This window comes from Scomber scombrus, chromosome 17 (assembly GCF_963691925.1).
Source record: "Scomber scombrus chromosome 17, fScoSco1.1, whole genome shotgun sequence".
NCBI lineage: Eukaryota > Metazoa > Chordata > Actinopteri > Scombriformes > Scombridae > Scomber > Scomber scombrus.
The window spans coordinates 6,890,540-6,904,646 of NC_084986.1; the positions used below are offsets into that span (position 1 = coordinate 6,890,540).

The 14,107-nt window shown below is 38.5% G+C and overlaps 1 protein-coding gene across 4 annotated transcripts in view; it reads right to left on the reverse strand.

Annotated features, from left to right (window-relative positions):
* Positions 1-14,107, reverse strand: part of LOC133997951 (kinesin-like protein KIF13B) — a 39,461-nt gene that overhangs the window by 24,740 nt on the left and 614 nt on the right. For all 4 annotated transcript variants that reach the window (XM_062437688.1, XM_062437685.1, XM_062437684.1 and 1 more), the window contains exons 3-12: positions 13,126-13,208; positions 11,884-11,977; positions 3,965-3,977; positions 3,770-3,830; positions 3,169-3,261; positions 1,809-1,989; positions 1,481-1,568; positions 1,211-1,345; positions 663-775; positions 188-299 (exon numbers count right to left, since the gene is read on the reverse strand). In XM_062437688.1, coding sequence (XP_062293672.1) covers positions 188-299; positions 663-775; positions 1,211-1,345; positions 1,481-1,568; positions 1,809-1,989; positions 3,169-3,261; positions 3,770-3,830; positions 3,965-3,977; positions 11,884-11,977; positions 13,126-13,195 — 960 coding nt within the window. In that variant the 5' untranslated portion in view covers positions 13,196-13,208. The remainder of the gene's footprint in view (positions 1-187; positions 300-662; positions 776-1,210; positions 1,346-1,480; positions 1,569-1,808; positions 1,990-3,168; positions 3,262-3,769; positions 3,831-3,964; positions 3,978-11,883; positions 11,978-13,125; positions 13,209-14,107) is intronic.

Here is a 14,107-nt window from a genome sequence, read left to right on the forward strand (position 1 = left end):
GGATGTTGGTGGAAAGCATGCAGAAAATAAGAGGTATTTCTGGTTTAAAGTTATTACAGTAAAGCTCATTATAAGCCTTCAAAGAAAGCTAATTAATCGATGGTAGGATTACAAGCTGCAGATGGATAGAAATGTATTTTCCTGTTGAATCTTTACTGAGAATCTCTGGTATGTTCTTCTTTTGTACCTTGAGCAGCCAGGTGAGCACAGAGTCTCTGTAGGGAACAAACTTGCTCCTGTTCTTCCCCGCTCCGTGGTCAGCCAAGGCTGAAATCACCAAACCAAGAGTACTGAGAGATCTTGAAGGGGGAGGGATGGAGAGAGGGAGGAAAAGAGGGGAGGGAGGACAGAAAAATAACACCACAAGTCATCCAGACATTCTTTATTACATATTATTGACCTTGTTGAGACTCACATCAGTTTTTTAACGCAGTTTTCAGCGACTGCAGCTAAATAAAATATATATAAAAAAGGGTTTCAAGTAACAAATGTAAGTGTAGACAGAAAACAAACATAATCCCAGCCAGTAATCCCCTTTGAGGAAAACTGCTTGGCCACTTAATTTAGTTCCTGGAAGTAAAAGCCGGCTCCACTGAAGGTTATAAGTCTTTTATTGTGATGTTTTTTTGTTGTTGTTTTTTTTAGATTTTCAGCTGACTTACTTATTGATGTTGCTGCCTTCTTTCAGTCTTTCCCCCGCTGCTCCAGTCTTGGCTGCACGTTCGCTGCCGGCCAGATCCACCAGACTCAGCTTGCTCACCTTCTCTCCACTCGTCTGGAGCGAATGCATATTAAAAATTAAAAAAACATCATATTAAAATCCATTGTACTCTATTAAAGACAAGTTGCAGTTCTGGAGATTCATTTAAAGACTTTAACAGATTCATGGGTGAGCTTTGATGTGTGAATTAAATGACAAAAACATTTTCTGATATTACATTTAAAGTCAATTTAAAACAAAGATTACAGCTGAATAGAAAAAATAATATAGAAAAAAAACTAATCATATAGGTCAACTTGAGCTCTTTGAAGATGTATTTTTCTCCATTTTTGACATTTTATTGAAACAATTTAGCAATTAATTGGAGAAAACGATCAAAAGCTACATACAGTATAATTTAGACATTAACGCTGATAATAGAGGATTTATTTCTTTTAAAAAAAGGGGTTATGACCCTGTTTGATGTTGCTAAGTGTGTCTGTGTCTTACCCCAGACTTCAGGTCCATGAGTGTGTGTGTGAGGATGATGTTGAACACAGCGTGGGATCTGCTGCTCTCTTCGTTCATGTTCGTGGCTGCGACGGTGCGAGATTTATTTCCCTCTGACATCAGGGACTCTATGTCCTGTCAGAGACAACGCAAATAAACAAAAGTCATGTAATGAAAGAACTTTCCCCCTCGGCAGCGCGATGTAATGAAAGGTAAAAGAAAAACAAAAGGAGTAATTAGATGTAGCTCATAACGAAAAGCCTGCGGTACCTTGTAGCTGGCCACAGCCAGACGAGACAGGCCGTCAACGTAAGGCCCCAAAACTTTGTGCTCTCTCACCCTCAGCGCTTGTCGACTTCTGGAGAGACATTAATCATCGAATACAGTATTATTCAACCCATTTGAAAACATAATATTAATATACTTAAGCAAAATATCCCAGAAAACGTAGCCTTAATGACGCACTTTCTCCAGCATGTATCAAAACAGAGCTATAAAAATCTCAGCAGGGTCCAAAGATTTCCCATGCAGGGTCATTAAATGAAATATGTATATGACTCCTTTAACTTTCACAGAGTCATACTAAACAGTTCCTCACCCTTTGGGGTCGAGCAGGTCCCGGACCTTCTCGTTGTAGATCTCCATGTAGGAGACCTCCACGGTGAAGCTCTCCCCCTCCCGGGCCTCGTGCACTTTCCTGTTGAACAGCGAGCTGCAGAGTCGAGGGATCAGACCAGGCTGCTCCGCTGTGCCCATCATTGTGTACGACTTCCCGGAGCCTGAGGACACACAGGTCAAAATACTGAGTGGAGAAAGAAAAACAAGTGTCTGAATTTACTGAAGACATGCAGAACATGATTTCTGTCTGTACAATTATAATAAATAAAACTATATAAGTGAAAGTGTGTCAAGGCTTTAATATTTAGCTCTTTCTGAAAGAGTTTGGTAACTCGTTCCACCACCAGGGAACTACTTATTTAGATGAAAATGAGGCCAAATATTTAATTAAGAACAGATCTGGAGAGTATGGCTAATGATTCCCTAAAAAAGCATTGTATGTATGCATGTATGACTATAAATAAACAGATGCACCACAACACTTCACAAGCTTTCATGAAAATTCAACAGGGATAAATTAACACTTCGTATAACAGAAAAAAATAAGTGTCTTCATGGCAGAGATTCAGATGAGTTAAAAAAAAAGACATACCAAAATAAACCCACTAACAAGTTATTTTGGGCACAGAGTGTCTTCCAAATCAATATAATATCATGCTATAATACATTCTCCAGGCTAATAATGTTTAACTTTTGTCTAACTAGAACATCTTGATCACACTAACAAGGCACCTGGAGAGGTCAACGTCCTTTGACATGTTTAGCCCACCTGCTTTTAATAAAAAGTACAAATTTATGCCTCATTAAGATATGAGACACAGTACACACAGGTGTAAGTAATAACATGAATCATCACTGCAGGTTTCAGGGGCCTCGTGTGGTGCAGGTTGGTTTCAGCCAAATGGAGCGTAGCCGTCGTTAAATGTGTTAAGTTTCACCTGTGCCAAAGTCAAAGTATCTGCTGTAATAAAGACCTACAGCAGGGCCCTGGATCCAGCACATCTAACTGAAATGCAGCCATTATTAGCGTTATTAATTACAGCTGTGTCAAAATGTTGTTAAGATTGTTTGCTGGAGCCCTAACAGTCAGCAGCCATCATGGTGGCAAACTGTCTAAAAAAGAAAACTGCTTAATTTGATTGAGCGCTGCATGCTGGGAATAACCATAATCAAAGAGTACTGTAAGAAAAAAACAATCAAACTGTGTTAATATCAACTGGAAATGAACCGATAAACTTTCACTAAACAAGACGCAGGTGTGACTTAACATTGACATATTAAAGGATTTCTTCTGTATTTATGTTAACCATAATTCTGGCATGCAGGGGTTTAACTATTACCTGTCTGTCCATAAGCAAAGATGCAGGCGTTGTAGCCCAAAAAGGCGTTATCCAGCAGACTCTCTCCAAGGCACTGGAACACAACTTCTTGACCTGCACAGACATAAAAAAAACATGTACTTTAAGAGGCTACCAGAGCTATACATCAACTTTAAATTCAAGATTACATTAAAAAGAAAAGCAATGTGGAGGAAAAGCTGCAGGCAAGTAAAAAAAAAACTATCTTTTCAGATTCTGCACAACTTATTATTTTCACTCTTTCACTGCCCAGAATAGACATGGTGGAGACTTTATTCAGATTCAATGCATCTAAGACTGGCTGCTGAATAATTAAAAGCCCCTCACATTGTTAAGAAACCCTCTTGGCAATATTATTGTTTTACCAATTTAAAAGATATTCAGCACCACAGAACTGATCAAGAGGTAAACAATGTGTAACTCTGCATCCTGCGCTCTGATTCAGTCCCTTTCTACAACTCCATAAATAGTTCAGAATATCAGGAAACATACTGCCATGAGATAAGTTTGAGAAATGACTCACCAGGCAGTGAAGTTGCACACAAAGCTAAAAACACAATGACACTGTGTAAAATGTACTAACCCGCAAACTTGTCTTTCTGAGATTCATCAATGGACCAGAAACAGTGATCATAGGCAAAAACCTGAGAACACACAAGATACTGGATTAAAATCTGAAACAACTAAAGCAGAACATATAATGAAAGACTTAAAGAATGAATTTATGCATTAAAAAAAAAAAAAAATCTTATTTAATTGAGAGTTTGATTCAACTCACCTTTGGCTGATTCCTGCAGGCAGAAGAGAGACAACATGAAAATAATCAGTTAACGTTTGGTGTTTAAATGAACATGAACATGTCAAACAAAGCTGTAAAACTATTTTAAATCTCACTGCGACTCTATCACAGGCCTGTGGATTTACACACCGGTGGAAACATAGCAAGCGACCTCGCCGAGGCAAGGACATATGAATATATTTATCACTGGTGATATTCATTCATCCGTAACTCTGATCCAGCTTAAAAAGTGTCAGGAAAACAAAGTTCATGCTGAAGCGGAGTCCTGATTCAGCAGCACTTAACTTTCACACACAGTAACAAGCAGTCACACTTGGAAACTCTCCAGGTTGTTGTTGTTGAATGTAGGGAGAAAGTTACTTGTTCATTTTTCCCCATTGTGTGGAAGACGTGCACATCCAAAACAGAAAACCAGCTGCTGGTCTAAAGAACTTAATCTGTGAAAGGCAGAGCTCCCAGTGTAGATATAGTTTTAATGGGATATCAAGAGTGATGTTTCATATAAATGTACACTTACATGTATACCTGTAAATGGGTCAGTGACAAATAAGGGTTGGCAAGATGAGCAATTCAAAAATATCTTTAAAAATGTCTTAAAAGCAGCATCAAGTTTGTTAAAATGTACATTTTGTATTTTTGTTGGTTTTATGTCATTTGAAAGGACATTTGCACCATTTTTTTAAACCAAAAGTAAGACTGAATGCTCCTGTAAATGTCAAATGGTGTAACCACAAAAGAATGATAAATATTAAATATTTAATACACCTACAGTGTATTTAAGTGGACTTATACAAATAATGACTTCATTTTAAAAATGTTTAAATGGTTCCTGATCTCCATGATTCCCCAGATTAGATTTAATATTTGTAACAATTTATCCCAATTAATCTAAGATCATAAACTAGTTGATATGGTGTTTTATTGAGAATTTAGTGTTTTTAAGCAAGTTGAATTATTTGGTACAAAGTTTTTATGGTTACACCACTTAGACATTTTTGCCATAATCCTCTAATATATTCTCTCTAAATGGATTAAAAGCAGAAATTTGATGCTGGGTCCACAAAAAAAGAAAGTGTGAAAGTTATTCACCCGTTTACTTTCACATTCTAACCCCTTTAAATTTGACTAAACCACATGGACACGAAAAAACATCATTGACCCTTGTATATGTATGTCCCATTAAAACTATGTCTGCATTAGGAGCTACAGTGAGCGGACTTTCTTCTGTCTCCCACCAACATTTTCCCACCCAGTCTGGGGAGTCTTTGACCCTTGACCTCTTTAATCACAAGACTGCTTCTCTAACCTTGATGCCAGTGGTTCCCAACCTGGGAATCACAAGCTCATTTTAAAGGATTGATAGATGGTTCAAGGTTTGAAGAAAAAAAAACATTTCAGCATTATAAATGAATGCATGTTATGTTTTTTCCAAATGTTTGTCTAGTTTGTGCCTCTTTTTACTATGAATTTACCCCCTTAGGCCTGTTCTTATAATCATTTAAGTGAAGTGAACTGAAAAGAGAAAAACTGGTTGAGCTGATCACTTTACTGAAGCTAGATGATCTTGTTGGCCAAACAGCAAACTTATGACACTTTAATGTTGTTTTTTTAAATTAGAGTGACATAAAAGCCACTGTTTCTTTTAATGCTTGAATACTTTATACTTAAAATAAAAGAAAAAGTGTGAAAGGACTCCAGGTCAAAGTCAGTGGAGTTAGAAAGGAGAATTTTCAAGGATACCGAGTCGAGGGTGTTTTAATCGTTTGCAAAGCTTCAAAATCTGTCATGGTGACTAATCCTTTTTGGCTCATTGCGAATAAAGCGGGGAATGTGACCTTCAGCAGCACTAAGAGCCTGTCGGTGTCCCAGAGACGCCAGCCGAGCCCAAATCTCTGCATTCTTACCAGGGCACTTAAGAAACACGAGTCACTGAGTTTTAGCTTCAACCCAGCGCAGCCGACAATAGTATCCTGTGCATCAGTCACTAAACACATCACCGCATTCCTGCAAGCGGACGTCAAATTTAATTATCGGACATGTTCTGTGCTGTGCTGCGATTTTATGGCGTCAGTCATCAGTGTAGCGTTTGTGTGAGAGCAGAACACATGAGATTTTGTATTATGAGGTTAGATTAGACGCCATAAATCCAATGCTAGATTCGTTACATGTTGGACGTTAAATGCATATTAAATCTCTTAGTGCTTTTCATATCTTGGGCCTTCAGATGCACATTCCTGAATTAGATTTAATAAACAGTATTTTATATATTCTTAAAATATCAAAGACCACATCGGAGCTAGTCAAAGTGGTAGTGACAGAAAGAGTGTGTTATACATGAAAGTGGTGTTAACGTCTCTTTTGAGCTGTTATTTAATCTCCTTAGATCATTTTGAACCTTTTCTAACATGAACATTTATAGCAAGCTTTACTTTGGGAAAAGTGCTAGATTGGTTATATGATCATGTACCCTTCATATCTTAGGTCTTCTGATACACATGCCTGCATCAGATTTGAATTAAAACTCTCTATACTATCAGAAATAGTCAAAGTGGTAGAGACAGAAAGAGTGTGTTGTTCATGTAAGTGGTGTTGACATCTGTTTTGGAATTTTTTTTAATCTCCTTAGATCCTTTTGAACCTTTTCTAACATTAACATTTCTAGCTTTACTTTAGCGAAGCTTTCAGGAAAAGTTACAGAGGCCATCATTCATTCAAGGCAATGAGGGTTCAGTCTACAGTCACCAAAGTGGCTCTGGAGCAAAGACATCTAATCACAGTGTAGTATTAGAAAGCTGGGGGAAAAAAACTGAAAAGAAAAGAAAACTGAAAAATGTAATTGGCTTAATTTTATGAAGAAAATGTGCGTGTGATTGCTGCTGCTACATGTGAAATAGTTGAAATGCTGGATTGGTCGAAGGTGTAGTTGAAGTGTTAAAAGTGATACAAGGAGTTTAAGATTCAGGTGAAGTTTGAGCATTGAAAGGAGTTGAATTGTAAAAAAAAAAATTGAGTTGGAAATGTCAATTTAAGTGGAGCTTCTGAAAGACATAAGTGCCGGTTCATGCCTATAAATTGACAGACAACGTTAGCTAAAGTGTTTGCTTATTGATCAAAGGTGACGACCTGAAACCTGAAAGGGTTTGAAGTGTCAGTGAAAGTGTAAGCAGTAAAATGAGTTAAAATGTTAACTGAAGCAAAGTAAGTAGTGAATCCAGTTGAAGTGTAATTGGAAGAGTTGGAGATGAAATTATTTAATATTAAAAAGTAAAAAAAGAAAGCAGGTGAAATGTCTGTTGACTTGTCAGTGGAAAAACGTATTGAAACGGAGGCGCTGAAGACAGTTCAAGAGTGTGTAAGCAGTTGAAGCGTAAGATCTGAAAGTTATTTAAGACTGACAAAAAGAAACTTGGTTGTATATGCTCGTTGGACAGGTTACGATAAATCATACTTAAACATATGCACCAACTTTCCAGAGAAGCCCCATATGAAGCGCAGTACCAAACCCAACTCTTAAACAAAGTCTCCACTCAGGTAAACACATCAATCTGGGTTTTAAAAAAGGGCTGCAAATTTTGGTCATGGCCACACATGGTGGGCTGTAATGAAACAAGGCCTCCCTATGTACGACTTGGCCCGTTCATGAAAGAGCAACATTAAGTCCTGTCCTCTCCTGGGCTGGCGAGGACATTCCTGAGATAACTAGCAGAGTCTCACAGCACCAAGGACTCACTAAAGCAGAGGGAGGAGGAAGGCAGGTCAGCAAGTCTACGACCAACAATGTTCAGACCTACACTACGTTACATCAGCCAGGGTGTACCACATTTCAGTGACTTGAGACTACAGAGCCCTTCTTGGTTGGACGGTCACACATTAGAGATGCATAGCAGTTCTCAAAGTCAGGATATGAAACAAGCAAATATGTTTGATGCAATAAACAGATTTTAAAAAAGGCCCTTTAAATTACAGTTGTTATCAAAGCCAAGCCCAGATAAGAAAGCCCTCACAATTTCTGTTTCATTCTCTAAACACTGTTCTGCAGAGGCTGATAAATATCCCAGCAAAACCCTTCAAGGGCAGCTCACAGCACATGTAGTAAAGTTTTACAGGCCTGCTAACTGCTAATAAGTTAAGTTACAGCAGCAACAAGTCTTCATTAATCTCAACCATTTTCGAGAGTCTGAGAGCAGCTGCTGCATTACCTGCTGCAGCGAAACCTGAGGGTGCTGTTACATATTAACACCCCCAAGGCTCACACGAGCAAGTTCAGTTAAACCTGTCGGGCCGCAAGCTGACTAAGCACAAAGTAAGTGAAATTGGCTAGTCGCAAAGCTTTTGTGTGAGAAAGATTATGCTCATAACATAATAATGTTGACTGAGAAGCTAATCAAGAGTGCTTTTATTAGAGAAACTGATGACTCCCAGTTAAAACCAGCTCGCTTACTGACTGTCAGGCGGGTCAAACCAGTTTACTTTTTGCACTTCTGCTTCTATATGAGCCATCTGGGACCACAGAAGTACTTGTCTGTGATACGTGCAGCTGGTGAAACCTGTTCACGTCGGGCCCCAAAGGGAAACATACAGCAGCTGAAGCATGTCAGGGCAGATGAGACACACACTGAAACAGACAGACACACACACACACAAAAATGCATAGGATAACTATGAAATATGAGCCTATCTCTTTTAACAAAGGCAGGGATTCATACTGTCATGGCTGCAGGGTGATTGCCCTAAGGGATATTTACCGAACAAGGTAACCTGAGCAGGGGCCAAAACCCTCCAGGGAGCATCTACCTGCACTGCTCTGCCTGGCTGACTGTTACAGGAGGAGAGGAGGAGGACTGGACTGCTTTGGCAACATATAAGGGGACACACAAAACACGCCCAGTGGCACGCTTTTAAATTTACAGCAGAAACAAAAGACACATTTGCATACTGCCTGAATGCATTAATCGCATTTTAAAAAGTACAGAATCTGCGTCTTTCCTCTCCTTTCTTCTTATTCCCTTTAGTCAAGAGAAACTGGCTACCTGAGCAGGACTGAGCTGGAACAGACTCCTATTCAGCTGCACAAAAATCTGTCAGCTGACATTTCAGTCTTCAGCTGTTGTCAGTGGTATTTAGACCAATGACGGTGTATAAAACACGTCGGCGTACGTGCATTAAATAGTCCCATTTTTGTCGGCGTGTGATGTCACTATCCCGTCCATGTTTTTCCTCCCCCCGCACCCCTGCACAGTCCTGAGTCCTGACAAACCTTTTCCAACAAGCAGTAACATAGACCTTTTTTCAGCAATGGAGAGGAGGAAAAAAACAAAACAAACAAGCTCTGTAACACATTGACTCTGAGGAATGAAGGCTCTATTGTTTGTCGAAAACAACAAATTAGCCCTGGCTTCACAAACAGCACAGATATGGTGTCTATCAAGAGTTTATAAGTCCCTTTGGTGCTGGACCGAGTTGTTAAAAAATGCCTTTGTTTGACCCATAAAACCCAGACTAATGAGCAGCCGTACGGTCCAACTCATAACTGCAGAAAGTGACAGTGGCATGTTTCCAATTTACAGTCAATGCTTCCAACAACATCTGTCATTTTTTGCTCTCATTGCACAAAAGAAAAGACACACTTCCATACTGACTGGATGCAGAAGTTGTATCTTAAAGTACTGCACATGAATCTTGACTCTCTCTTTTTGTTATTGTTCCCCTTCGGTCTAAAGACTACCTGAGCAGGACTGAGCTAGAACAGACACACCCTTTATAAAGAGAGGAATAATGCAGGAAGGATAGAGATGATGAAGTAAGAAAGGAAAAAAAAAAAGGATGGGCGGGGTGACGGTTGGATCTAAATCTCTTGTATGCAACACTAGCTGCTAACCAGACGGGCTGGTTAGAGTCTGTATACATTGTGCTGCTATTAGCATGCAGGAAATCAAGTTCATGAAACTCCTTTACTGTAAATACTGTGTGTGTGTGTGTGTGTGTGTGTGTGTACACTCTTCAAATGGGATTTTAGAGGGATATCAGCTCATTTCTGCACTTAATATACAGTATTTCACTAATAATCATCATTCTGTGAGCAAAATCATTATCACTAAAAACTGATTTGGCTGAGTTTTGACTTAAATAATCCATCTTATTGCTCATAGCCAATTAAAAGTCAACCCAATGCACTTCAAGGCACTGCTTGCCATCGAGAGTGTCGAGACTCCTCTAAGGGGCCTAAACATGATGGAGAATAAGATAAGAAAAATATGTTTATTTCTGCTAAACAAACTATGTTCTGTTTGCCAAAGAAAAAAACAAACAACTAGCTTCTCCAGAGATCTCAACTGTCCATTTATGCTCAAATTACAGGATCATTTCACTTCTTCAGGCCTGTTAAAGTTACTCAAATGAAACAGTCTGAAAAGGGAGCATCACACAAATTACACATACAATAAACAAAAGTTTGACCCTGAATTTTATATTGTTATATTTTTTTATAAAGAAGCCAAACATCTGCAGTTGAGAGCTTGGATTCTTTCTCTGATCACTGAAGTTTGTGAAAGAGGAAAACTGAGATTGTGATTTGGGTGAAATAGAAACTGAGTCCTATTTTCTTTTGGACGTTTTAAGGGTTAATCTTATCATTAAATAGCTCATCAAAACTCTGAAATATCCTGGTGCACAGATGATCAAAAATTGGTATGGAAGTGATGTGTTTAAGTTTGTTTCAAAAGCCTTAAAAAGAAGGTAAGGTGAATTATTTAATTAGTATTTATCCTGATTTCTTCAGTACTGTATATTGTATATGTTTATTTATGATTTTTGATGGTCTGAAGCTTTGTTTGTTAGGGCTGGGTCTCGATTCTGATTTCTTAATTCTACTTGATTTGATTCAATATCGATTCGGTTAGGGATATTTCAGTTATGATACAAAATTTGCTTAGATATGAAAGTGATTCTCAGAGAACTGATGCTGTAAATTGTACAAGGATCCCTCTACCTGGTCCATAATTAAATATATTAATGATTACATTACAAATTGACCCAAAAGCATCTACATTAATACACTTTTTATTTAATATGAACACACCACATCAGTCAATACAATACAGTGCAGCTCTACAGACTCAACAGTCAGTGATTATTGAAAGACCAGGTAAGCAGGTGCAGGATTTTAAATCAAATCACCAAACAGCTGGTTAAATGTGGCTACACACAAACCTACTGTAATGCAAACATCACTAATACCTAAGGAAAACATACACTTAACTGTTGATTGACTCATAAAGCTTGACGTGATATTGTGGACAGATCTCATTGAACATGGCGGGAGCTGTTCCACTGAAGAGAGTGCTGAGCATAAAGGCTGATGTATGGATGAGGCATATGTTAAAATACTGAGCTCAGATTTTATGAATTGATATCAGATATATAAAAATTAAATGAAGACTGATTTGCTTTTTTCCCTTTTTTTTCTAAACCCAGCCCTCTTGATTATGAAAGTTGTTTAAGTTGCTTCTATAGTTTTGGACTTTCTTTGCTATTGGAAAAGTATACACACCACTCTGATCCTAACATGTATGAATATCTGATGTCTTGAAGCCACATGTAGGCTGAGCATAATTATATGCATGACACATTATTTAAAGGGCCACTAATGGAAAAAGGGTGGGTGAGCTGCAGCTCTAGGGCAACACCTAACAAACAGCATGAGTCCTGTATAAACCTCCAATGTTATTATTTTGAAAGAGATTTCACTCCAACCTGTTAAAATGCTTCATGTAAAACAGATAAAAGCCAAACAAATAATGTGGCTGAGGCCCACAGTGTGCAAAAACAAACATTGAATGGTTTTGCATTTAACGGGAGATAAGGTGATAAACTAGTGTGTTCAACTCTTTATTGCTTACCGGGGATCTCCTTTGTTCATGCCGGTGATGGCTGGATGCAAAACTGTCTGGTTTCCTTCCATTTCCACCACACATTTTGTCTTCAGCTCTTTTTCTGGACAAAATCAAGGAGATAAAAAGCAGATTATGCATTTTTGACAGTTAAATTAGCTGCATGAAAAATACTTATGTAACAGTTCATGAGCTTTTTAACAAGAAGTGAAATGTGCAGTGAATTACATAGCTTTTGTAAAAGGGCTATAACTGCAATAAAGCATAAAAGGGATTGATCATGATAATGTTCCACTGTAGACACTGACAGCTCACATCACAGTATAACAGGTGGCATACAGTGTGTGTGTGTGTGTGTGTGTGTGTGTGTGTGTGTGTGTGTGTGTGTGTGTGTGTGTGAGTGTGAGCCAGTTCCTCGTGATCATAACGCAAGCAGCCCAACACGGAGAGGCAGGAAATAGTTTTATCAATGATGATTCATGCAGGACCTGCCTGTGCAAACATTACGACCCGTTCACTAATCCCTGAGCTGACAGTAAGGAAAAGCAGGGTCACACCTTCTCTTCCTCATTCCTACGTGGGAGGGTTTTTAAAAAAAAAAGTTGGGAACAGCCCTGGAACTTCCCGTCAGAACAGGAACAAGGGCAACATGTGTGGTAAGACTTTTCAAGGTTAAAAAGACAAGTTTGTAAAGCACTGCAGAAGTCCAAAGTGAAAGGTGATTTTATGAAATTAAAAGGACATTTTTTATAAAGAAAGTTGATACTGTTTTGACACACAAAAATCTGCCAGCTGTCATTTCAGTCCTCAGCTGTTATCAGTGGTATTCAGATGAGTGACGGTGCATGAAACGTGTCACTGTGGGTGCATTAAATAGTCCCATTTCTGTCGTGATGTGATGTCACTGTCCCTACGATGTTTTTCCACTCTCACAGCACTCCTGACAAACCTTTTCCAAAGAACAGTAACATAGACCTTTTTCAGAGCACGGAGAAAACACTGACTCCGACGAATGAAGGCTCTATTGTTGAGTCGAAAACAACAAATTATCCCTGGCTTCACACAGACACACAGACACACACACACAAACACACACACAGATATGGTGTCTATAAGAGTTTATAAATCCCTTTGGAGCTGGACAGAGTTGTTTGAGTCATAAAACCCAGACTAATGAGCAGCCGTACGGTCCGACTCATAACGGCAGAAAGTGACTGTCTTGTCACAAGGTTTGAGTGACATAAGTCTCACCTCTCCTGTTCATCGGCCGTACACGAACAGCCACCTTCACATTGGACTCACTCAGGTTGTTTTCATCCATGGTGCCACCTGACCTGTGGCAAACAAATGAATGGACACAAATTCAACCATATACCATACTCATATACAGTCATATACCTTGCTTATATAGGCCTATATATGAATATGAGTGTATATAAGCCTATATTCCTCATATATATAGTAAAGGTATTTATGTATTTTTGTGCAGGTTTACCTAATAACCTGCCTAAGTTGCCTCATATAGACTCAGTGGCCACTTTATTACACACCTGTACAATCTGATGTAATCCAATACACCAGCTCAGCCATAAACATTGCTTTCAAGATGCTGTCATAAAGGGATAAATCAATTATCTGTTTTGGCATCTCGTCATAGTTGGTGGTGGTTGTTGTACTGGGCTGCATTACATTCAGAGATGTTTTTTAATATTCAGCCTGGACACAAATTTACAGAGAACTTATAATTTAATTAACACACTCCTGAGTGTGTCAACAAAAACTGAACATTATAAACCTCAGGTTGTTGTCAACAATGGTGCCACCTGACCTGTGGCAAATAAATGAATGGACACAAATTTAATCATATACCATATTCATATAAAACCGTATAGGCTTATATATGCCTACATATGAATATGAGCATATAGGCTTATATATACACTCATATATGTAGTACAGGTGTATATATTATGCAGGTGTAGCTAATAAAGGGGTACCGCTGCATAAGTTGCCTCATATATACTCTGGTACAATCTAATGTTATCCAATACACCAGCTCAGCCAGGTTTTTGACGCTGTCATAGAGGCATAAATCAATTGTGTTATGTTTTAGCATGTAGGTCACAGTTGGTGGTGTTGTTGTGCTGAGCTACATTATATTCAGAGATGGGTTTTTTTTAAAAATATTCTGCATGGACAAAAACACTAGAAACACATCTAAACTTATACATGA